The following is a 27,124-nucleotide window of genomic DNA, read 5'->3' as shown; positions in this document are numbered from 1 at the left end:
TCTAAGCCTTTTGGTCCATGAGCGCACGTTCATCTGGAGACTGCTTCTCTGCTTGTTTTGACAACCCTCATTGACTTTGTGTCTTTGATAGGAGAAGCTGATGAGAGGACCTGAGACAGTGATTGGCTACAGCTAAGAACACTCCAGGTGCTTTAGTTCTATTTGGGACCTCTCCCCCAGCACAATGGAAGACTGGTGGTGGGAGGCAGATTTAACCTTGCGTGGGTAGACTCAGCCTCCTTCAAATGAACAGTGGCTCCTTAAGGCAAACCCGGGGTGGGGCTCGTACTACTGTCGGGCTTGTTGCAGTACTTTAAGTGGGACTGACAGGCACCTGTGGTCTAAAACAAGTGACAAGAGAAGAGTTTGTAAAAAAAAAAAAAAAAAAGGGAAAAAAAGAAAGAAATCTGTCCTTTGTTTCGTTGGAGCTAATGATTTATTGATTGACTGATTCATTCATTCACTCACGCATTTTTTTTTTCAATACAAAAACAGAAGCATGATCCCAGAGACAGTGCTAAAACAGTGAATAGAATTGTTCAAATCCGCAGCATTGTTTCTTAAGAGACGGCGAGAGTGAACAAATAAAATGAATTGCGTGAACATTGAAGATGCAAGCTGATGTGTGGATTAATTGCACGGTCACCCAAGTTTTCACTTTTTATAGGCGGCATCGGTTCAGGAGTCCCAGGATGTTTCTTTTGCTCGTAGTTATGTTGCCTCCAGAAAATTTACAGTCCAGCTCTCTTTGTTGTGCTTCATCTGGCTAATTTAATGACAAATTGAGAACCCTCCAATGGGCACGCAAGAAATGACAGTCCTTCAACAAGAGAAGAAGGTCGTGCTTCATCTCAGTGGATAGAATCTAATTCGTCGTAGTGCAACATGAGTGCTTAACGGAAACAAAGGCATTTACTTTAGCCTAGTACAAATGCACGTAGCTGAATCTTACAACTAACCTTTGTTTCACGTTACATAATGTTATACCGTGCGTAGTGACTCACGTTTTAAATGGCAGCCCAGTAAAGATGTCCGGGGGCTATGCACTGCTTTCTTTTAGTCAATGTTTGTATTTATGTCGCAGATTCGAAACCAGGACAGCGACAAAGTACACGTGCCGAAATCATTTTGGAATACACACCACAAACACGGCAAAGTACGCAAAACACATCAAAGGTAATTGCAGTAGCTGGAAAAATGACCCAAGCCTTCTTTTACGGTTTAAACATATACAAAAGTGCAAGTCAAATGTGAGTAGTAGCGAGGCAGTGAAGCAAGAATGAACTGGTTTAATCAGCATGAACAGGGCCAGGGGGAATTATGCTTTAAGTGTTGTGCCATTCCAGTGGTCAGTGGAAGAGTTCTTGCTACTATGTGCTGTATATATTCAGATAATTACCAAAGGACAACAAAAAGTGTTTCTAATTGTCTTAATAAACCACTGAGCCAAAACATAAGCCACCAAAACTTCAATTCACCTTGGCATAGATTCTACAAGTATTTAAACTGTATCGCTCCACAAAACATTTCATGGTTTGAAGAATATGTTGACGATTGTGGGAATCACTGTCTTAGGCACTGCCTCAGAATCTCCCATGTGTTCCACGGGGTTCTGATTTGCTGACTGAGATGGCAATAGCATATGGTTTCCATTGTTTTCATTTTCGTCAAACTGTTCAGTGAACAATCATGCCCTGTGGATGGAGACGTCGTCGTCTGAGAAGACACCACTTCGCCACTGCCATCAGGATTGAAGATGTTACTCTCACTAGATGAGAGTTTAAAATAAAATAAAAACCTACAGACCCAGGAAATCGCACAGATACCAATCTGCTTGTTGGAAACTAGATGTGAGACATCTCCTCTTACCATATGACTTTTTACCATGGCAAAGTGGACCACTGCCTGTATTCTCTCTACCACTTTACTCACAACTGTGCATTTTGGATGTCATATGCAGTACAGTGGATAAGGGACAAGGGATACATTGGAAAGGGAACTGATGCATTCAATGGAGTTTTCTTGATTGTTCATACCTTATATTGCCATTTGCCATCTATCACTGTTTGTCTGCCTCATTTTTCAAATGAATGAAGGGACATTAGACTGAAGGGTTGTGCACTTTCATCCAAACTTGAGCCTACACAGTAAAATTTTCAGTGTAAAATTAATGCTTGTATGCTTTCACGCTAATGAGAATAGAACAAAAACAGCAACAACAAAAAACCTCTTAAGAGTCCGTTTAACACTAAAAAGTTTGGTGTTGCTAATGATGTTTTGCCTTCAAGTGTTTATACCTGTCACCTCAGCCACAGTTCCTCATGAAAGACCCGCTAACTGAGTAGTCATCATCACTGAAACACCTACTAAATGTGTGCCAATGATCATTGCTCTCTCAAAGTGTCTGACATCTCTTCCTGTAGGCATGCTGACCAAAACAGTGTATGACTGGGCCAGCCAATTGTCTTCATACATGACTCTGAACATGTCCACCCCTCTGTTTAAGCACCTGCTTTCAATATACTTTGTATAACTCCCGTCCTCACGTGTTTGCTTTATTTTGGCAGTTGCCTGTAAATATATAGGCGTCTTGCTTTGTTTTTCTGCCGTGCTCTATAAAATCATTTTTAATATGACTGTATATGATGTTATTGCTATCATTATTACATAATACTCAACATGAGCAGAGATTTTGCTACGCTGCAGTCATACTTCAGCGCGCGCAGTCTCGGATGTTTGGCCGAGAAGCGTTATGGTTAGAGAGGGGTATGTGGCACTCGGTTGAATTTTCTTCCTCTTTCATCTATTAGCCGCTGTTATTTTTGCCTTAAAACGTGTGTTGTTGTTGATACGTATTAGGACGCAGTGCCCTTTCTCTAACGTATGCGCATCAATGGACTACTGTCCATTTGACGTTTGAAACTTGAACTGTCCAAAGTTTACGGAAATGAATGGTCAATCCAAGATCTGAAGTGATCCTATAATCTGATTAATTTCGTCCTGGAAATATCGACTAGAACTGCGGTAGTCGACTGAAATAAGTTATAATGACATTGCTGTCTTTTCAATGTCATCTCTGAGCTGAAAAAGAAAAGCTGCCGTTTGAAACTATGGTAGGGATTGCACACTCTCTCTTAGCTGACACTGACGCTGGCACCAGTCATTCAAGGAATACTTCTTAATCACAAACAAATCCTAAATGCACATGAAAACATCACCCAGATGAAAGACATATTGCGGTTTATATTAATTTCCGTACAGCCTGTCCCTCTCTATATGTCTGCATGTTGGCTTGTATTTTACTCCAAGTCGAAGACACTCGGGTCTTTCCGTAAAGAGGAGCAATTAGAGTCGAGTGCGCGCGCTCCGCACATGAGACGGAGGAACATCAGTCGTTTGTGATATCGCTGTTTAAGTATTGACATACTTCAGTGTACGGATTACACCATCTTAAAAAAAAAGTAATGGAAACCGCAAACCAGGTAGGGTGTACTCTAATTTTGTTGCGTCTTTTTTAATTGCTTATGCTTAACGGTGATATTTTGAATACTGGGGAACTGGTGAAAAATATGTCCATATGAAACAAACAGCATGGAAAACAACATCATCTGTTTCAGATTTTGCCTGCTGGGACGTTCCAAGTGCTTAAATTACCTCTTGGATTTATTCGCGTATTAGAATGGGTAAGTGAACGTATAGCACGTTTTAAATTTATCTCTCACATTCACTCTGCTCTAAACTTATTAAACCCAAACAAGTTTAGATTAAAAAGAAACTGTACTAGATGTATTAGGTACATTCTACTACTAACTGTTTAAGAGCAACACAGAGGGAATGCATGGCACAGCTATTATTCATGATGGAGTACTTTAACCCGCGTGCGCCTTAATTTCTGCCCCTTTGATGTTTTTCTTTGAAGCCAGGGTCGCCATGCGGTCTGTCGAACATATACTTACGTGTTCTTCTATACTGAATTAATATGAAAGAGTTGGTCTTTATGGCGATTTTTATTTAATTGTCCTTGTTAAAAGAGCCGGACTGACATATTGTCATTGTGTGTGTGAACAATACGTGACCAAACGGCTCAGGTTTATGTAATGAATCGACACTGCCTTGATTCGGATGTACCCATTACAGGTTGCCTTGGATGTATTGGAAGGCAAAAGAATGTATAGGCAGAGAGAGACGTGGCTCTTATCTTTGCGTAATGGAGAGATCAGGTGAACACCACACATTACCTTGGACATCTACTACAGTAGAAAGAAAGAAAGAAAGAAAGAAAGAATGAAAGAATTTTTGTGCATTATCTTAAATAGAAAGAGATGCTTAAAATGTGTGTGTTCTAAATTTGTTGCGCTTGGTAAAATGTTGCTTTTCTCAGTAAAGTCACTGTATGTTTGCAAAGTGAGTCAGGTCATATTGTGAGCTGTGTAAAGCTCGTGTTTATGTCTTTTCACATTGCAGTAATATGAGAGGGAATTCTGACTACAGACGGGGGGGCTCTCACTGTATCCAGCTGTGGACACAGATTTATCCTAGTTCTGCAGACAGCAGTTTTGTCAGTTAACAGAGAGAGAGAGAGAGAGATGACTGTACAGGACTCTCGCAGCAGGACTGAGAGACAGGGCAGATTGTTAGGGAGCTACTTGACGGGACATCTGTTGTCCTTTTTAATGTGTCAGTAATGTGAAGTAATGCCAGTTTAAAAGTGTCATTTCATTTTGAATATTCAGTGCTGGAACATCTGAAATTTAGACATCTGGAAAGGACTAATTATATGCATATTAAACTGCTGTGTGTGTGGATGCATGTGTGCATGTGTGTATTTTGCCTTAAAAGGTTGTCATGTTATGGACAATCATTGCTTTTTTATCGCTACCGATATTTGGATTAGTTGGTAATGAAAGACAGATTTTGTATATCTCTTGATAAAGATCTTTCCCCCCTTCACATTGTTAATTCAGCACGTAGCATCAAAGCCATCCCTGCAAATAAGCATTAAGTTAGTAAAGTACATCTGTCACAACCCTAAGCCCATCTCTAATTCAGTGTCCAATTCTGATCACTCACTGTTCACTTCTAATAAGCATCAAAAGACATTATGTAAGACTAGATATAACAACTGAAAACAGTGCAATTGCTTGTGCTTAATATAAACAGTTGCTACTTATAAACCATCCACAAATAAGTAAATTTGTGCATAGTGAGAGCTCTCTCAACATTATTTTGACCTGTTCTTGTTGCTTGGTAAGGGGAGCATGCTCAGTAGTTTGCTCCTCGTGTTTTGTAGAAGCTGACGGCGCTGATCTGGGTATCGGTAGAAAAGGGTGAGCGGGCATGTGCTTGACATGTCATTGCTTACAAACTCTGGCAGGCTCCCAGCATCTGGACAAAAATTCTCTGAGCAGCCGTGAGGGCCAAACTACGAGGTCGTGCCAAAGATGTCCTTTAAGAAGCGTCCAGCCCCTGCCAAGTGTCCAGTTCTGTGTTTTTGCGTGTTTGTGCGTTGTCGGGGACGGGACGGGACGGGACGTGACGTGACGTCGGTCGTTTTCTGTCGTCTTCAATTTCATGTCAGCGATACGATTCCGTTTCTCATATTCGGATGTCATATCGCATTGTATACTATCGCAATGTTCGTGCTCTTGGTTTTGTTGTGGTGAATGTTATTCAGACACGTCACATCAAATTTTGTGTGAAATATCTTTTTTTTTTTTTTTCCCTCATTCCCCTTTCAAGTCATACATATCTTAGTAACTCTCTTAAGAACTATCAGTCTGAGATCTACCAGTGGGATCTTCTTTCTGCCTGTCCTTTGAGGACATGTCTGTTTTGTCTCAGTGTGCCTGGCTCAACCTAACAGAATGTCTGTTTGACAGACCATTAGATTGGACACTCATTTGATATTCACTAAATGCCTGTTTTTGCTATTGTAGTGACGTCTGCCCGTAATTGCTGCGTGATGCAGCATGGGTCAAATAGAGTACACGTAAGACAAGACTTATTTTCATAAGTGCTCTTCGAAGAGTATCAGCTCATGTGTAGGGTTATGTGCCCACAACGCTAAGAAATATTGCCGTTGTATGAGAGTGTTCATCTCTAAGGGATTATTATTATTCACTGACTTTGTCTGAACTCATCCGTGTTGAGTATCCTGTGTTGAATACCCTGGCTGCTTCAGACTGTTCACACTGAACAAAATAAAAGGTAATTTAGCCCTCTGTTTGTGTGTATATGTCTTAAACAATGAGGGGAGTGCTCCACACATGTTCAGGTGCACTTTGTGTGCTTCCGCAGCAATAAATGAATAAATTGTTACGTATGGAGAAATTGTTTAGATTATGTACGCTCTGCGTATGAATAGACTTTGTTGTGAGGTGTTAGAATGGAAATAATGAATGTTTTCAGTTTCATTCTATAAAAATTTCATCTATCTCATTTTGTTGTCCAGACAAAGCACAGTGCCTTTGTGCTTTTTTTTTTCCCCCAGTAAAGGTTGTTCACAAGGTCAAAAAGGTCAAGTGCTAATCATTTCTTTGAGAGAGCAACCTTTATTCCCTGTGACTCATATACCATCATGCAGAGAGTCGGTGGGTGGAAAAAAAGCCCCTCAGCTATGCAAATGGAAGCCTGCATAAGTGGCAATGCCATTTCACGTAATTATTGCAATTGAATGCTGGGAGATTGGAGAAAAGAGATGCATCTTCTCCAGGGTAAATTAATCTTTCCACTTTCTATTTGAAGTGTCCTCTGCAAAACGAGCAGCTTATCACCCGGAAAACACGCAGTCCTTAATCACGTTTGGTCCGAAAGGCTTTTCTCTGGGCTGGGGGTTTGAACGGGGTTTTTCCCCTGTGGGTTAGTTTTTGCCCTAAATTAGCTTTTTTTTTTTTAAAGTCAAGTGACTCTTTGTTTTGACATACTTATTTTATATGCATTTGTCTTTTTTTTTTTTTTTTTTAGAAAATAGAGCATGACGATTACTTGAATTATATTGAAAAGAAGAGGTAACTATAAAAGAAGTGTTTGAGGATTAATTTATTTTGGTTCTAAACTTAACGTCTGTTCAGTTACCTATTAGTAATAACTTTAATCTTCAAGCGATGACAAAGAAAGTTTCTGTGTAATGATATTATACAAGGCCAAGCTCTGTAATGCATTAATGTGTTTGTAATGCCATTACAAAGTATGAGTACCTCATTATTTTCATTATAGGTAATAGTGATGTTGTTATGTTATTATGGGAATATATCTCACGGTAATGGGCAAATGAAACACGTTAACAGCCTATCACAAAATGTTATAACAGGTTTAAAATGGTTTTAATAAGCAGTTATGCATCATTATATCATGTCAATAGTAGCAGCTAATAGTGATGTAATGCTATGAGAAGAAAATTCAATGCTAATGAGGATGTTTTAAGACGTTTAAACATGGGGTGGTGCACTATAATTTGTTTTTTTGTATAAAACTATTCTTACTTTTAAACTTTGACCTTCTATAAATCGAAGAATACAATCGTGAAGCACGTCAGTTTTGTTTTGAAAAAGGTGACCTAATGGTAGCTTGATTTAATATAACTCCCTGAGAGTTTTTACGCTGTTGGAGGACAGGAAAGTTAGTGCCGTTGTGGTCTAGCCTGGGAGACCCCTGAAAGTTCAGGTCACTATACGCAGACTCTGGGCAGACGTCTGAAACTCGGAAAAGAAAGGTTGCCTGTCACTTCTTATTCCACGCTGGCTGGCCAATGCCTGTTTAAGGAGTCGGGCTCCTCCCAGCCTCTTCACCTCACTGTCACTCATGGGATATGACCCAGCAGCAGAAAGGTTGAAGCCCTGATTCAAATCACATTTTCCCCAGTTTTTTTTTTCAGTAGAAACAGATGGATTCAGGTGGGTCTAGATAAGACTTTAACTGGAGGTTTTAACTGGAAGAATAACCATCTCTCACATGACATGAACGCGTTGAACAGCTGAATGGTTTTATGATAGTTTTTATGTTGGGAAATGTTGTCCAATGTGTATTTTATTAAGGGATATGTTTGAAGAAGCCTTAGGGTGAGAATGGCTGTCACCAGTATCTTCAACACTCTCATACTTTTCACACGCATGCACACACACACACGCACACACACACACACACCCACACACACACACACACACACACATCAGTATCTTCAACACCCTCACCCTTGTCACACACACGTGCATACACGCCCACACACCCACACACACACACACACACACACACATCAGTATCTTCAACACCTTCACCCTTGTCACACACACGTGCATACACGCCCACACACACACACGCACGCACGCACAAACACACACACGTGCGCGTGCACACACACACACGCATGTACATACACACACACACACACCCACCCACACACATCAGTATCTTCAACACCCTCATCCTCGTCACACACACATGCATACACGCCCACACACACACATGCACACACGCACGCACACACACACACACACACCCACCCATACACACACATCAGTATCTTCAACACCCTCACCCTCGTCACACACACATGCATACACGCCCACACACACACGTGCACACACGCACGCACACACACACACACACCCACCCACCCACACACACACATCAGTATCTTCAACACCCTCACCCTCGTCACACACACATGCATACACGGCCACACACACACACACGCACATACACACACGCGCACACATGCACACACACGCACACACACACACACTCCCCCTCTCTGAGGAGTTGGGCGGTCAGATCGTATCCCTGCTGGGCGGTCGGGGCTGACTAACCGCTGTGACAGTCTCCGCAGGGCAGGGGATGGGCTCTAATAAAGTCACCTGACCAAGTAGCCATGGAAACTCAAGAGAGACGACGAAGACAGGGGAGAAAAAAAAAATCCCACTGTTTTAAAAATAAATTGAGATTTTATGCCTGCTTATGGTCAGTGAAGCGTGGGAAGACTACATTGCCTCAGCTTGGCTTGAGCTTGGCAGACCATATCTTTCAAATAGTAGGATAATGAGGCTTTGATTCAGTGCATCATATAGACCTCGCCGGAATCTTATTACACTCACAGTAGTGTTTGTTATGTCACCAAACAGTCTCTACAAACAATCAATAACCATTGGTTGTTGTATTTTGTGATAACTGAGCAAAAGGTATGTTTCTGAAGAATAAATCCATTGACTGAACTCCAAAAAATTTGTTTCTAAACCATGTTATGTGTCCTTAGTATCATTTTAACTGTGATGGGTTGTTGACTTTGATGGCTTTTTTTTTGCCAGCCCAGAAACTGGCTTTGTTGCTGTTTGTCTTGTGATTCTGTATCAGAGGGACCTCTTTGCTGTGTTTTGTACATGGCTAGCTAGCGTAAAATCACCCATATAGCCACGTTGACAGTGCAGGGAGTGGAAACTGTGGATTGTGGCTAATACTTCCGCTCGAGTGGAGGATGTGGGATATTTTTATCCTCCATAAACAAGCACACACACACACACACACACTCGCACGCACATACACACACACACACACACACACACGCACGCACGCACATGCACGCTCCGAAGAAAAACACAGCATACATTACACAACATACAAAGACACACACGGGCGCGCGCACATACACACACGCGCACACACGCACACTGAGACTGTCACTGAAGAGACACAACATAGATGTATTAGCCAGAAATGAGGAGGCAGAGGCATTTTTCAATGCAGGCTGCTTTGCGTATGCCTTCCTTAAAGCAAGCATAGTGTGTCAGAGAGATATTCAGAGACACTCAGGAACCATAGCAAAGTCAGACAGTCAGACTGAAGTGTGCTTGAAGAGCTCCAGAGAGGGGAAAACACGCTTCTGTTAAGCTCTCAATCAAGAGTGTGGTAAATGGCACTTCCTAAGGCTGGGTAGGATGCTGTTAGACTTAATAGACTGCAGGTGCAGCTTTGTCTGTGTCTCACCCTTAGAAATCAAAGTGTAGTGATTGGACTGAAACAAAGAGTAGGCTAAGGCTAGAACCGACGCGAGATGATAAAATGTTCATTTTGAAAGCTAATAGGGAATGTAGCAGCCTTGCGTAATGAACAGGTTGGTAGTTGGTTCACATTTCTTTTGTGATTTATACATATGTAACATTAGCCCTCGTGCTTATCATTCGACTCTAGTGACTCTCTCTTGTTTTTCTTTCTGTACCTTTATTTCTGTGAAACCCCATGATCTCTTACTTGCTCAATCTCTCCATTATTGGATTGTTGTGTTTGTGTCATTCGACGCGTCTGCTCCTGACATTTCTCTTATCCTCTTTCAAATACCGTTCCCTTCTCCGTCATTTCTGTTCTCATCCATCTCCATTCCCCCCCTTTCTCCTCCATCCACCTCTTTTCCTCATTCACTCGTTTCTTGTTCTAACTCCATTCATCCTTCTGTTTGTTAACCTTTCCTATTCCACCATCTTTCCTCCATTCTCTTCCCAACCATCCCCTCCCTAATCTCTCTCTTTCTCTCTCTCTCTCTCTCTCTCTCTCAAAATGGAACCCTCTAATTGTGCTGGTTGTCAAGCCCTCCAGCCACGGGCTTGTATAATCCCGTCTCTCGCAGCCTAGGATACCAGCCTTCATCTGTGGCCTGTGGACCACAGCTGTTTGAGGCAGATAAACAAACAGGAGCGCGGGGCTTAGCGGCAGCGCCGAACCCCCTTCACAATACCATAGCAGTGTGCTGAAAGTGCTGTACTTTATGGGTTAGAGAGAGAGGAGTGAGAGTGAGAGACAGCAGAGTGAGAGATGGCACAGCTGCAGGAGGAAAGAGGAGGAACTCAAAAGCTTCTCACCACGCTGGGAGGCTTGTGTATGTGTTCTTTCTTTCTCTCTCTCTCTCTCTCTCTGTGTGTGTGTGTGTGTGTGTGAGTGTGCGTGCCTGTGTGTGGGTACATGGGTACATTAGTGATCACAGACTCATGTGGTTATGCATGTGAGCGTGTGTGTCTGTAACAAATGTGTGTGTGTGTGTGTGTGTGTGTGTGTGTGTGTGTGTGTGTGTGTGTGCATGTGTGATGATAAATACAAACATCACTGGTTCTCTCTCTCTCCCTTTCTCTCTCTCAGTAGAGCCATACCAATGCACATGGATATACTCTAGTATTGCAAATACACATGACATGTTGTTGAGGTTGATTATATGACAGCTTGAGACTCTATACTAAAAGAATATATTGTAGAAATCAACGTAGTAATATACAACTGTGCTGCACAGGCTTTTTCCGTTTACATCAGTAGCACGAGGGTTCCTCTCACCCACTGATTGAAAAATTTCCCTCACTGTTTATTTGAATAATTATGTATTTAATCACCCAGCTGATTTTAGAATACAACATTGACTAATCTTGACTATGTGTGGTTAATGTCATATCTGTTTCGGTAAAGGCATGACAGCAGGTGTCTTCAGAATGAACCTCTACTGGTTTTATATCTATAGAAAATGTTGGGTTTTTTTTCAGTTTTTCAGCCCTGTCTATGGAACTGCAGGGTGGTGAAAGAGGCATTTCGATTATGCAGATCATAGTTTGATGCCTGTATTTTTATCTTCGACATGGTATTATTGCTCAGGCAGTGTAATTCTGTCACACACACACACACACACACCACCTCACTCACACACTCACTCATTCTCTCCCTCACACACTGCAAGGGAAAGAAGAATCTGGATTTGCTTCCTCTGCTCCTTTAATTATGGGAGATGAGATAAGATCCAGCTGCTTTACCAGGAACAAATTAGGACATTATTATTATGGAGGGACCCTCCATCCCTCTGGGCTCTCCTTTAATTTCACTCCTTTCATTGTGTCTTTCAGCCAATACTCTGAACAGAAGAGTACAGCACGCAGAACGCTGTCAGAACGAGGCATGTCACTATTCTAACAACAACCAGTATAGTCTGGTATTCATAGTGTTTACTACACAATGAATTCGAAATGACTCTCATATCTTAAAGCTGGTCCCTTTAATCGGATGGAAATAAGCAAATATAAAATGGAGAGGTTTTTTTTTTTTTTTTTTTTTTTATCTTGACTTCTTCAATAAGCACGCTATGAACATTTTAGAAAAGTCATAAAAAAAAAAAATGTCATAGACAAAATGGAATCTCCACAGGGAAGTTTTAATGCCCCTCTTAATGTTCAACTGAGCAATGTCGCGTTGTGTAGATGCTGAAAAATGTGACATCGTATCGAAGTTACCATGGGATCCGCTTCAAAACATTACCCGTCGCTCTCGTCTCACTCTGCGCTCAGGGCTGACGCTCGTCGGGTTCAGTCATTTTTGGGTTATTTTCACCCATGCACATTAAACTCTTTTCACTCCGAGAGAGACACTTGGTTTTTCAGCTTTTTTTTTCTGTTTGACTGGAGTTATTTTACATTTATATTTACATCGACAAACGATTTAATCGGGGTTTCAAAGTCAGAAAATAACCATTCAGAAATATGATGATTTATGAACCTTTTAAAAAGCAGTAAGACTCAGTGTCTGTATTATACTGTTCTTATACTGGAAGTCAGGTGAGAAACCAAGCAAAGTATTATTACTAAGATTATTCAGGTCTGTAGTGGACACCGTGAGCATTGTGTGTAGCTAGAGTTGGCCAGAAGATGGCGTATATGACCTGTTTTCATGGCTACTGAACAACTGAAGCATTACATAATCCACGCCATATGAATATGTAATTGACTGTGATTGGACTAGGGGCTAAAGGAAAGAGGATTGCAGTGCTATTGAAATCTTGTGGCAACTTTGCCCTGTTACCTAACGCTTTTTTGTGTGTGAGATATATTAAACTTCTAATGTGAATATGTGGACTGTCATAATTTCACGCTCTGTGCATTTATGATTTGTTTTCAGACGTTTATGATTTTATCTTTGCCACAACGGGTTTCCAATTCAATGAATTAATATTTTTGAATTTATTTTTTAAAGTACCTTTTTGTTGTGGTTGTTCAGTTGTTGTCTCAGGCTATAGATTTATGAAGAAAGATGTGTTAAAGTGACATCATTTATATCAGCTGCAGTCACTGGAATGCTTTTTAGCTGTACAGTGTGGCTGGCGCAGGTGAAGAGAACTGTAGTTCCAGTCAACAGCCAGAGAGGGGCAGCAGTCAGACGCTTTGTGAATCTGGTCCAACAAGCCCTGTTGATAAAGAATGGAAAACAGAGTCCTCAAACAATAACAGATGTCACATAGCCGTAAATCCATAAAATCATGAATTATGCTAGATATGTTCTTTAATTATATTGTTATATCAGATGGGACTGATTATGTCAGTCTGTGATGGGTTAATCAAAGTATCATATCTGATTAGTTCATTTGTGTTCTTTTATTTTCAGTATGACTTAGGATCATTAACTTGCGATTAAAGCTTGATCATCATGATCAAACATTTTCTGTTGTTTTGTTTTTTCATTTTGTGTTCAAATCGCAAACTCATTATATTGTAATAGCATTCCTGGGAACAGGTAAACCAAATGATGGTCTTGCTAATGCTCTTGATTATGCGTGTGTGGATATGATGGGTAAAATGAAAGAGAGAGAGAGAGAGAGAGAGAGAGAGAGAAGAACGAGAGACAAAGATAGAAACAGATGGAGGGGAGAGACAGACAGAAAGATAGAGACACAGGGAGAGAAAGAGACACAAAGTAGAGACAGACAAAAGTGAGAGGCAGAGAGACAGACAGGCTGAAGCAGACAGAGATAAAGAAAAGAGACAGGAGAGAGAGAGAGAGAGAGAGAGAGAGAGAGAGAGAGAAAGAGAGAACAGAGGGTGATAGGGAGTTTACACTAAAGCCGTGGTGGCCAGTTCAGGTCAGGGTCTGTTACTGTGATGCTGTTTTGTCTTTGATCTGTGCTGTCTCCATACTGCCCCCTGTCACACCATAGGACGGCGTACTCATTAAAGAGAGACGCAAGAGGATAGTAGAAAGCAGGTCACTACAACTCTATCCTGGATATGATTTTTTTGAAAACCAACTCCGCTCGGGACTCTAGCTAATGCGAGAAGAAGTACATTATCTCACGAACTGGTAGGGCTCGGTACCAGAGGGCTATCACACCGACAGAAATTAAAAACCCTACTGGCAGACAGTGTTAATTAACTCAGTCTAACTTGCTCTGCAAGTACATTAAAAACGTTTCTCCAAAATCCATGCTGGTGATGTTTGGACTAAATTCAGCATTCCTCGCTGTTACAAAAAAAGCTTTTATGTAGGGAATTATTGAATGTGTTTGGCCTCATTCTGCTTAACACCCCTAATTTCTCAGTGTTTAATGTAGTGAAGAACATTAAATAGAGATTAAGAGGTTGGTGATTATCATCAATGACCGGTCAATGGACGCGCATATTACTTCTGTTCCTCATGACCGCGCCCAGTTAGAAATAACGTTTTTTGGGGTTTTTTGTCAATGGGCAATCATATTTCCAGTCTCACATAACGACCACATCCAGAGTAAAATAAGTACTTCCTTTTTGTAAGAACAGACAAGCTTGGGGATGGAATTGAAGTCTTCTATTTAAACTGCCATTCCTGTCGAATTTGATACGCATGGTTGTCCTACGTGCTATAACTGGCTACTGCCGGAAGACACCTAATTTCATAACAATCATTCTGAAATGAGACACTCAAGAATGTGCAATGCCAGTATTTCTTCAACAATGTGGCTTTTATTGAATATTCACAAGCCAGAAATGGTGTCTGTCTCACTGGCTTAATGCTGGAATGAACTTTTATTGGTTTGGGAGAAATGGTTATTGTTCTGGCTATGCAAGACTTGTGTTACCATGGCAACACGAGATCAGTGAGTAGTCAGGGTGAGTGCATTATTTTGTGGAATTTGCTCACTTCTTCCCAGGCTTAAACTCCCTTCTATCATGTGCAGCACAATTTGAGCTTTTTTTTAATATCGCAAATTAGCATTTGTATGATACAATGATTCTTGTTTTATGTTATTTTTATGAGTGTCTCCATTATCTATCCACAAATGCATGCGTGTGTTTGTGTGTGTGTGTGTGTGTGTGTGAGTGTGTGTGCCCACACAAGATGCAGTTGTGGTTGGCTGATTGGTTGATGTCAAACAGAACAATCTGTAAACAAAAGACATTAAATGAAGTTCCACAGGAGCTGTACCAATGACAAATGCCACGATCCCTGACCTCTTGGCATGCCAGCTAATCAGTTGTTGAGAGTGAGTTTGGATTAAGGATTCATTAGGTAGCAACATTTGCTAATGTTCTCACAAATTTTTTGCCATGCCTCTTGGTAAAGAGCTTTTTTATAAAACAGTCTTTTCAGCAGGCAAGATATAATAGACCATGAAAAGCATTCTTAAGTTCGTCACATACATGTTTTTCCTGAGGTGTGGTTCAGCCGACAACTCTCTAGACAGAACCATGATCCATCTGATGCTGCTGATCTGTTTTCACCCATAACACTGAATTTCTAAATCCTAAATATTATCACATCCACATGTAATTGCATTTACACTGTCAGTTTTACAAGTCTTCAATGATAAGTGACCTTTTTTTTTTTTTGCACAAATTTTCACGCAGCTATTTGAGGACGTTCCTTACGACTGTTTAAAGGACACGTCATGTCAAATACGTCAAAACATTCACATTTTCCTATACGTCGATGCTTGACATCTTTTCCAACCAAAGATCTGGTTAGAAATGTGTTGGTTTGTTGTCTAGTTGGAATGTGCACGACTGGAGGAGTTCTGCGGTTCCTTTGTGAGGGAGTTGGTAGCAGAGTGCCTTTGGGAAGAGAGTGTAGCAACCTCAGCAGTGCTCCGTATCTGCCTTTGTAAAGTCGGGTGATTGACACATCAATGGCGGGTTGCGGGAGCAGTTACCTGCAGCCTGGCGTGGGTGGCTTTGAGAGCACAGTGACATTCATTAGATCAATGCTTCTGAGCCACCTCCACTCAGCAAGCAGCAGCTAATCAGACGACATGTTCAGAAACGGACACTCTGATAATCGACTTATCAGTAGAACTTAAACGTCTGAAGAGCAGAGCTTGACGCCCATCTTTTGTTTTGCTTTGTTTGTTTTTTGTTTGATTAAGCCAGTTGATTTAATTAAATGTGGCTGTATGTCAAACCTCACTGGAACAAGAGATCAAGGGGGGCAGCAACATTTGCTCATACAAAAAAATGAAACAGGTCAAAGGACCTTTTACATATGTTGTACAACCCCTGTATGTTTTTTCAGTGAAGAAATGTTACAGAGCTGATGTCAGGGATGACCAACTCGTTACCCAATGAACAACTGCTGAGCAGACGTTCAGGACTCTGACAGCTGATCTCTGCATTCAGTGATTCTACCCACACTCTGTCCACCTGTCTTCCCCTAAGTCGCCCTCGACGGCAACCTCTGTCCGTTAGATTCCAGAGTGTTGTTTCGGATTCCGTCACTTACTGACACAGTTTCACTTTGTTACATCAACGACACCCCCGAACTCTTCCTGCTCTGGACAGTCCCATCACCCAACATCTAGTGAGGTGGAGAACATTGTTTTTATTGGGTGGAGGTGGAAGCCGATGGGAAGATGAAAGCTGTGAGAACAACACATGCTCAGAGGTACAAAAAAAAAAAATGGGCAGAATTTGCACGACTGGATGTTCTGATTAATCCAGCCTGGCAGCCTGCCACTCTAATCTATATGGTGAGCTAACTGATAACCCCACTGCAGTTTGTTTCTGGTTGATGGTTTTGAAAGTGAAATGAACGTTTGTCTGTCACACAGCCTGAAATACTTAACGTGGATCTCAGGTCGCCTCAATGTTTGCATCTTTCAGCCAGTGCTTTTCACAGTTCTTTATGATTGAACCCCCCCACCCCCCTCTACATATTCCATACTTGTCAGAACAGAACTGGTAGACTCCCTATTAAAGGCGAACCTTCTATTGAAGTCTGACCTCCTCTTTTGAGGTGCAATCAATACGAAAGCAAGAAAGAGTATGAAAAGCCTGCCTGTTTTCAGCAGGATAAACTACTATAGTTTCCTACTGTTTCCACCTAAAACATGGTTTTCACCTCTAGATGCCAGAGATCCTCAAAGTGGTCCTTACTGTGCAGAGTGAGACCTTGTCAGATGAAAAGCTTCTGTGTTGGATTTCAACAGTTGAGGAGAAGGAACTGAAAGATATAAATCAATGCCACAGAATGTTAAGTGTTCTGCTCCAAAGAAAATCATTTTAGGTTTAATATTGAGATAATAAACATTTGTAGTAACTTTTAATCTTAGGGTGGTATAAATCGTAACTTGAAATTTTCGATTAAAATATTAGGGTTTTTTTTTGTTGTTGTTGTTGTTGTTGTTGTTGTTGTTGTTATTGATGTTGAAGCTTTAAAGGGAGGATAAGTGTTTTTGTTTTTTTTTTTCCTGTAGAGCTCTCAGAGTCTCAGTGATAATAAGCAAATCTTCATAGTGGTGATTAATCATCTTATTCATTAAGTGTGCTGACATTTTATATGCATCTGAATAATAGGCTAGTATGTGACCATGTCTATACAGATTAAGACTTTCTCCAATGTGAAATTCAACAACCCTCCCCCTTCCAACACCACAAACAAATTCATCATCATTTCCTCTTTAATTAACAGAATTTCAACCACCGTTCTGTTTAAGCGCTCTACTCCTCATATTTTCCCTTTAAATCTATAATCCTGTCCATCAGGCACGTACATGGTGTCTTTATGGCCGTGTTTTGAAATGTCATTAGATCATTCCACATGTTAATGTGTCCCGTGTGCTCTTACGCGGTGCTGTGCAAAACGTTCGAAAAATGTCATATTTGATTCATTTAAGAGCTTCGGACGGAGTTCTGTTGTGATGTGTTGAGATTTTTTTTCTTGTACAGCTCAGTGTGTGTGATGTCTCTTTACTGACATATTGTTTTCATGTAGAAGAGAGAGATAAGATAGGCTTTGACATTGTCTGCAGCAATGCGTTTAAGTGGAGTGATTATAACACGTACTCTTGCTTGAGAAATATTTTGGTGGTTTTCTCAAGTGCATGATACGTAGTAATGGAAATGACTTGAATATTTAGTGGAGGTATTTATGACAGAGTAACTGAGCTGATGTTTGGGGTGCTTCATTAACGTTTTAGGATCAACTTTAACAGCGGTGTGGTAATATCAAACTGCTGGTATGTATGGTACTGTGTAAGTCACAGATCTGATGTTTCCAACTGAATAGTGATGTTACAGGGTTTTATTTTTTTTACTGTTGCGTGGCAGAGTAGTGAGGCCGGGAGGTTTGTATGATCCAGTACGAGGAGTCGTAGGATGAGCGGTTGATGGTTTATTGATGTTCCTGTGCTGTGATGTGGTAATAATTTGACACTTTGAGAAATGAGACGACGGCATGTGTGGAAGAACACGGCCGGCGTTAAACGGCGACAGGGCTCTCATTTGGGGCTAACATGTGAACCGTGTTTAGTTGGGACCTTGTTTGGTCAGATTTGATATCCCCTGGTTTGTACGGTCATGAGATGGCGCTTTAAACTTGTGACTCTGTGACACACCGTGTGCTTAGTAAGAGATCTAATGATCCTTTGTGATTCAGTAATGATCCAGTTGTGAGTCCCGGTGTGACGCAGTTCTCCGAGTAAAATCACTGATAAGTCTTAAAGTATTTTCACAGCCACGTGATGATGTGGGTTTTTTTTGTTTTTTTGGTTTTTTTTCGTGAGGAGAGAAGAAAAGAAGTGATGTTTAGAGCAATACGGTAATGAGTCAACGCTGAGAAAGTAGAATGGAAGCTGTGTAACAGATCTGATGTTTGTGGTGTGAGAGATCAGTGATGAAGGAGCCCTGAGAAGAGGAGAATGCGTAAGCTGGAGAACCAGACAGAGGCATCAGAGCTTCCCTCACCCTCTCCCCTCGCTGCATCGATTCCACCCAGTCTTTATTTACTCCACAAGAGCAGGGGAGAGAAAGGGGAGAAAAGAGGAGTGGAGAGCAGAAGAAAGACTGATCACTCTGTACTTTCTTGTGAGAGCGTCTCCTTGCGTCTCTTTGACTAGGATGGCAAAGAGCTGTTGAGGATCTATACGGGCTTGGTGAAAAGTGGATATCTTTGAATTGCTTTTAAATGTGTATGGTTATATTTGCTCCGGTAAGTATACGCCTCTGTTTTTTTTTAATATGCATATAAATATATCTATATCTTTATGTGGTATGATCCTGTATTTGGATACGGATTTTTTTTTTTTGTAACTTTTTAAAATTTTGGTTGAGAGTCAATTTTCAGATCAACAAATGCACAGACACTGTTTCCTCAGCTGTTCTTTTTTTTCCCCCTCCAAAACATTTCTATTTTTTTTTACAGGATTGCCTTGTGGCTTTCAGAGAGAAATGCCTGTACAGTGTCTGTTTTAAGAGCTGTAATGCTCTTGGACATGATGCCAGGACCATTTTTATATGCTCATTATGTAGGAAATATGTTTGCTTGTAAAAGGTTTCTTTTTTTTTTTGAGTATGTTGACCAAAATTCCTCAAATAGTCTTGATTCCAGTACTTTTACCCACATTTCTCTCTCCGTCTCTCTCTATTGCACTCTCTCTCTCTCCCCTTCTTTCTCTCTCTTGCTCTCTTCATCTCTCTCTCTCTCTTCATCTCTCTCTCTCTCTCCCTCTCTCTCTAGCCTTACAATTTCTTCTGGTGCTGATCAAACATTGCAGTAAGCTTAGCTGGTCTCTGTAGAGCAGCTCCAGTAAGGCGCATGCTTCTTTTAGACGTTATGGCTGTGCCTGCAGACTCTCCCCTCTTCAATTATTCATTTGTTGCAAGGCCCTGATTTTGCCAGGAGACACATCAGAAGTTAGCCTTGATCAGCTAGCCACTCATGGTACGCATTGCCTCATCCTCGATACATCAGAGCCAGGTGTACAGACGAGCCTACGCTCCTCCTTAACAACTACCGTTTATCACTTGAGTCATTTTTTTCACTCCAGAGAGGACAGACGTAGCGCTCCGTTTTCTGTCTCTCTGATATGTGGTGTGACGTAACTTCTCTTACAACTCTCACAGTTTCCCCCTTCAGCTTCAGTGACAGTCGCCGAGATGAACACCTGTTGATCGGATTCTTAGACGAGCAAAAGCGCCGTACAAATCTCCGAACCACCTGTTTGAAATGCGTTCTCTTGCCGTTGGTGTGATATGGGAAGAGTAGAGGCGTCTTTAGAGGCTCCAGTCAAATGGTTGAACACATTTCTCGTCCTCATACTGCAACAACTCATGGAACATAATCAGTGGAAAGATTTTCTTCTGTTAGAAATGTCCCTTTGGATCTCTTCTCTCTTGATCAACCTTCAATTCATACTGCTCCTTGTGTACATCACTTCAACTATTCCTATGTTCTTATTTAACAGTTAATACAATGAAACTTTAGTCTGTTTGTGTTGCAAACGGTGTACTCCCATAAATGATAAGCATGGTTGATTCAGATATATAAGCGCTTTATGGCAGTCCATACTTGATTTTGAGTGTACAACTTTTAGTGCAGTAGTGAAAGCAGAACGTTATGGGACATACATACTTTTAATATGGAATGAGTATCGCTCATCAGAAATTCATCCACTGTTCTGTAGTGGTCGGGGGGAGTATGGGGGGAGTGTAGATCCCTCTGACTCACCACTGTCTCAGTTCAGACATTGCTACAGCACCAGCAAATTCTCTGCATTCCTGGTTGCATCACATGTTCATTAATCCACTGTTCTTTTACAATGCCTTTCAACTCTACCTGGCCTTGGCACCTTCATTTATAAATTATTTTAATTGAACAAGAACAAATGAATGATATATGCTTCAGGACCTGAGAATTTGAAAAAAAAAATCCCATGTCTTATGTCAGTCGCATATTAAGGGTGCTCAGGGTGGAGAAAGACACAGAATGTTCCAGAATTCTTCTCAGTGAAACAATGACAAGGTCATCTGCTGCTTAATGCGAAGGATTTCATTGTCCCTGAACCACTGACTGGGACAATGCTGACTAGTGAGTAGTCACAGGCACGCTTATTAAAATACACCGAAGACTGTCACAAAAACACAGACACTGTGGAACCAGGGTTGCGAATTGTAAATGCAAATCCTGAGTTAATAATCTCCATCAAAATCACTATCACTATTCTGAAATCTGCTGTTGTAAGTCTCCTAAAGAACTCTTGAGTTAACTTTACTGATCTCACTGTAGCTTTTGAAATTTGGTTAATGCAATATCTATCAATATGCAAATATCTAGAGATATTAAAATTGGGGCACATATGTAAAAATTCAATATCTGGGACGTGTTGAAAACGGTGAATGGACCGCTTTCATGATAGAAAACACAAGTGCTATCTGATACAGAGAAATTCTCTTACGTTCTGGTAAAATACATTTACCACTGACTTTTTTCAGTGGTTCATTGCATAACTGCAGACTCAATATCAGCTTTACCTGAGTGTAGTAAAGAGGTATTACCTCTTGGCATGAGCCCATTCGCCTTTTCAGTGTCTCCGTAATGTGTTTTTGGGAAGGTAATTTTAGGCTTTCTGAAGGCTTGTCTTCTATGCTTATTATAGTCTGCCCTCGTTCCAGACCCTGGTCGAGATGAGGAGGGGGACTGAAAGAGAGGGAGAGCTGGGGGGGGGGGGGGGGGGGGGGACTTTTGTGGCATCATAACACGCTATAGCAATAACTCTTTGGGTATTAGTGTCATCCCGTAGCGTACAAGCACTTTCTCATTAATTGACAAACATTCTGTGTGAAGATTATTGATGACCTTTAATTACCTGTTCGGAGGGGAGCCACTTTAATTGATATTTACTATCATTTTATCCTTGATAAAGCTGGTCAAACAAAGAAGCAATGCAGCACAAGATTTTTAGCTCCATTAGGCTGCTAGACTGTCGTTTATTTAATGTCTACCATAAGGACACAAAGAGTCATGATTGAGGGGAAGCTCCATCCACTCACTCATATTGAGTTCCTGTATGAGTAATCCCAATGACAACTTGCCTAAATGTTTGATTCGCACTCTGACGCATCTCAGTGTGACAGAGCAGGAACTTATTAATTTAAAGTAATGACATGCGTATATTGTGCAAAATCAATCAATATATCTCCGTCGTTAAAAAAAAAAGAAGAAGAAGAAGAAGAAGAAGAAGAAAAGGAAGAAAGAAAAAGTATTGACTGCAAAGAAGTATCATTTGTACAGTTTGTACTTTGCTGTTTTGACAGCTCATTCACTATTGGTTGTTACCATTTTATCTTCGCAGCTTTTTGCCATTTTTGCATTTGCAACATGTGGAGGTTACTCTGGGCAGCTGCGGGTTAGTGTGGACTGTATGAACAAGTTGGAGAGTAACCTCAGCATTGGCATCAACTTCGCCTACCCGTTCAGGTAGGAACTGAAACTTTAAATAATCCAGCAGGTTGCATGCTTTCTCTCTGGGTAACAGGAAGCCTAATTGCTTTCGCTTTGGACGTTACTCTTGTCAGTTTCAAAGGGACACTTCATTATTTAAAATATCTGATTCTTTTTGTGCGTGTGTGTGTGTGTGTGTGTGTGTGTGTGTGTTTGCATGAATTTTAATGAGAGGCACTGTAGAGAGTGCAATAGGGCACACATGAAGATAACAAAGTCAAAACTTCATTTTTCTGCTGATCTCTGTGGATTCTATTCTCTTTCAAGATTACACAGGAGCACAACAAGAAACAACACACACACACACACACACATACACACACACATACACACACCTGTAGAAAGACAGACAGACAGACAGAAAGATAAACAGATATATAGATACAGTACGTACCTACATACATACATACATACGTAGGTTTGTTGTATTCAGGTTATACTGAATATTTAGGTGCTATTATAGACGTTGAGCATTGTCTGGAGGTAAGTTTTAATACAACAACATAATGATAATACATGTCACTGCTTTTTTTCAGTTTCACTCTCAGTAGCACATCAGTGTTACTTTACATTTATTTTTTCACCTCAAGTACAACCTCATAAATAATCAAGAGTGCAAATATGCTGTATTTACCACAAGTTACAATGTTGATTCTGCTCATTAAAATGTTCTGTCTAACAGTGAAGATGAAGTACCTGCAGACCCTAATCTGCATCTGGTCTTTCTAACTCAGTCCATTCCATTATTGCTGCACAATATCATATGAAAGCATTAGTCACACCAATTAAAAAAACATCTGTTTGACGTCTCAGAAACCATTACGTCCTGAAAAAAAAAATTTTAAGAAGAAGACAGTATTCTTGAAAAACAAATCTGCCCTCAGCAACAATTTCTTTTTGCTGGTTGTAGCATATAGCGTCGAAGCGTTTCTCCCTCTCTGAGCGAGACAAAGAACGCCTACATTCATTTCAAATTCAGTTGTATCAGATGAATAGGACTGACTGACTTGGATTGATTGTCTTTTGACAAGACAACCTCTATCTCTCATCTCCCAGGCTTAGTCCTAATATCATTCAGTGTCGGGCTCGTGTGCTTTTAGAACCGTTGCATCTTTGAACATTTTGAAACGTTGAAACGTGTTCATGAAACAAATGAAAGTAATCACCAGATATCTTTTATGCCCCTTCAGCCAAATACCTGTCAAGTTCTTACAGCAAGAACAACTCCTTGAAGCAAACCCCTCAGATCTCTCTGCAATACTAAGAAATTATATATTAAATAGAATTACCCAACATGTATTTTACAAAAAAAAACCCACAACACATAACCAGATGGTATGGTTGAAATTTAAAGTTGCATTAGAATTTTTGGCAGAGCTCGACTGTCAATCGAAGGTTATTTCATATTGGGGACATATCGCCGGATACCGAAGTCTGTTCTTGCTCGCTGGTCCCATCTCTCTCTTTTTTTTTTCTCTCCAAATGTGATCTGGGTATTACTGAGGTATTTTTATACTTAGAGAAAACAAATTATAGTTTGTGAGGACATATCCTGCCTTTTTTAGTCAATAAGAGACATACTAGACAAGGAACACTATTCTCTCAAGACGCAGTGCCTCATGCCAGCGTGTCTTTGCACTTTTTTTTTGTTGTTGTTGTTGTTGTTCTTGTTATTGTCTGGTTTCAGGTTGAACCAGGTTTCCTTTGAGGTTCCTTTGTGCGAGGGGAAAAGGAGGGAGCGTCTCTTTCTCGTAGGAGACTTCTCCTCCTCTGCTGAGTTCTTTGTGACCATTGCCGTCTTTGCCTTCCTCTACTCCCTAATGGCCACTGTGGTCTACATCTTCTACCAGAACAAATATCGAGAGAACAACCGAGGACCTCTCATTGTGAGCATTTCAAAGCCACATTCCTTCATTTCACAGCCACAGACCTGCTGGACTGTCTGATAAGCTCAGAGATGGGGCAGGGGAAATTTAAAAACGATAAGTTGCAGTGTTTCTTATTAGAATGTGTTCTTCAAGATGCAATGTGAATACGTGGCAAGAAACTTTGTAAGCTTTTCTCAATCCATTAAATTTACAGTTGGAGAATCTTCTGCATCTTCTATTTACTACATTAAAATTCTGACTAGTGTTTATATTGGTGCCCTGCATCCTTTTCCCGTAGGACTTCATCGTAACCGTGGTGTTCTCCTTCTTGTGGCTGGTCAGTTCGTCGGCCTGGGCAAAGGGTCTGTCTGACGTGAAGGTGGCAACGGACCCTGACGAGGTGGTCCTGCTGATATCTGCCTGCAAAGTGCAGAACAACAAGTGTGGCTCAGTTTATGGACCCAGGTGGTCTGGACTCAACACGTCAGTGGTACGTCTGTAAACATCTGTTTGTTAAAAATCAGCCGTGCTGTGCGGTTTGGCTTTCCAAAGACCAGTGTTACAAATTACATGTAATTTGTATAAAAGTCAAACACTGATTAGTTTAATTAGTTTCAAGTTCAAGTTAAAGTTTTATTCTTCACGTACACAATGTCGAGACAATGGCAGTGAAATGCCCCCCACCCCCAACCCCATTTGTGCATATATAGGGTGATGGCAGGTTAGCAAAGGGGATGCACTTTGGTCATTTTGCTAACGAGGGGGATGACATCCCTCCTCATCCCCCTACAAATCACCTACATATGATATAGATATAGCTGAATGAGTAATGTAATGTAATAATAAATGTAATGCAAACATCATAGGATATAAATGTGATATAATAATGTACTATAAACATACATGCAGTAAATGTAGATATGACTGAAGATATGACTGTAAATGTAGATATGAATTCTGAGTCATTTTTCTCAGGTTACCCTCATCCACTCTCTTTACAGGTGTTTGGTTACTTAAACTTCGTGCTATGGGCGGGTAATATTTGGTTCGTCTTCAAAGAAACTGGATGGCATAAAGGTGGTGCCCAGAGATATCCAGGTACCACCCCTGAAAAACCAGTGGCTGCCTTCAACCAGCAGCCCTACAACCAGGGTAGCTTTGACCAATCAGGAGGAGGCTTCAGTGCTCAGGGTGACCTGGGACAGCAGTCAGATTACAGCCAGGTGGGCAGCTATGCCTCCAGTGGACCCACCTCCTTCTCCAATCAAATGTAAGATTTTGAATAATCACAACTCAGTAAATGTGTAAAGGCAATGCTCAGTTTGAGCGTGGGATAGTACTGACTGAGAGGTGGAGTGCCAGTCAGGAGAAAAGATGTGTAATTGTGAAGAAAAGTGTAATTGTGTTTCCAATCATACCAAGATGGTAAATGCCGCTGTTTGTCCCAAATTCTAATGTGTAGTTTTTATGTAGAGACGAATTATCTGGAAAGAAAGACAGATGCACCAACTGTACAATAAGAACTCTAGAGTATCATAGAAAAAATAGGTGTAGCTCCTAGCTTTTTTGTTTGTTTGTACATTTGTTTGCTGTTTTTTTGAATTTTTACATTTCTGAATGATGTAATGCTTGTGTTTTTTTGTGATAGGTGCTATGCCTTTGATCTTTTTAAACAGTGACTATTTTTCAGGTTTGCACTGTCATGGAAACAAAACAAACAAAAAAAAACGTGGTTAACATTTGTATAATTGAGGTTTGATATGTTGTGTTGACTTACTGCATGAAGTTGTGTCGTCGAAGTTAAAAAAAAATATGCCTGTTTGTGCAGATGCTTATGAAGATTCTAAGGCTAGTGAATTCTTGACCACAGGACTGCATTAAAATACGACTTTTTTTTTTCTCCTCTGAATTCTATTTTAGAACTTTTATTTACTTTAAATAAAATACATTAATATATTTTCTTAAAATATACAATGAATATATATGTTTCCTCTCACACAAATACATAATTTCTTAATGATCTTGAAATGTTTATTATTCTGTTGACAAAGAATATCTTTACACGGACAGTTGCTTTATCATCGTCATTATATGACTGCGTTTGTGTTTGTAGTTGTTGAGGGAGAAAATAGTTGCACCCTCAGTGTTTACAAAGAAACTTTAATAATGCTTTCAATCAAAGCGGTGTGAGTGCCAAATTATTGTAATAATACTGTAGTGTACATTGCAGTAGATATTGAGTCTACCCCCTCAATGAAGCACAAGGGCTGAGTGAACAGAAGCAGGACTTTATTTCATTTCTCAGAATGAGAGAGGCAAAAATTCACATCATCACATCACTGCACTGTCCACTCTGAACTTCTCCCTTCAGCTCTCATTTTCTCGTTTTTTTTTTTCTCTCGCCACAATTAGTTTATTATGGTTATTATTGACAAAAAAAAAGAAGAAAAAGAGACAAAAAAAGCAGACAAGCTCTGTCCTCTGAAGATCATTTTTATTGATTAAAACAAGCTTGTTACTTGATTTTCAAAGCATGTGGCTCAAATGGCCAAAGAAAACAAATAACAAAAAAAATAATAATAATACTACATAATGGATAATGATGAAATTGTATTGATGTGCATTATCTACTGTCTGTGTTCTATTTTTATTGTGGAAAGGTCTGTATATTCTTGTTTTCTGTTTATAATTAATGAGTGTAAACTGTAATGTATATGCATTGTAGGTAATGCTAATAAAGACATAATACAAGACTCTGTAGGAGGGAGTGAAAACTTTTTTTT

The 27,124-nt window shown here is 40.4% G+C and overlaps 1 protein-coding gene across 2 annotated transcripts; it reads left to right on the top strand.

Moving 5' to 3' along the window:
• Positions 1-3,464: 3,464 nt before the first annotated feature.
• On the top strand, positions 3,465-25,615 carry synpra (synaptoporin a). Of its 2 annotated transcripts, XM_030777659.1 has the most exons (6): positions 3,465-3,482; positions 3,618-3,683; positions 22,325-22,449; positions 24,161-24,359; positions 24,640-24,831; positions 25,343-25,615. In XM_030777659.1, exons 1-6 carry the CDS (start codon positions 3,465-3,467, stop codon positions 25,613-25,615), a joined length of 873 nt encoding a protein of 290 aa, XP_030633519.1. The 2 variants fall into 2 exon arrangements, with proteins under 2 accessions (XP_030633519.1, XP_030633520.1); XM_030777660.1 differs by lacking the exons at positions 3,465-3,482; positions 3,618-3,683 and adding an exon at positions 19,159-19,182.
• Positions 25,616-27,124: the final 1,509 nt, after the last annotated feature.

The sequence above is a fragment of the Chanos chanos genome, chromosome 6, assembly GCF_902362185.1.
Source record: "Chanos chanos chromosome 6, fChaCha1.1, whole genome shotgun sequence".
NCBI classification, from domain to species: Eukaryota; Metazoa; Chordata; class Actinopteri; order Gonorynchiformes; family Chanidae; genus Chanos; species Chanos chanos.
The sequence above is the reverse complement of the archived record's forward strand: the minus strand, read 5'-3'. Positions and strand labels throughout refer to the sequence as shown.

Coding starts and splice junctions, on each gene's coding strand:
- synpra (XM_030777659.1), top strand. Junction 3,684..22,324: donor TTATTCGCGTATTAGAATGG/GTAAGTGAACGT, acceptor TTATCTTCGCAG/CTTTTTGCCATTTTTGCATT. Junction 24,832..25,342: donor CTGGACTCAACACGTCAGTG/GTACGTCTGTAA, acceptor CTCTCTTTACAG/GTGTTTGGTTACTTAAACTT.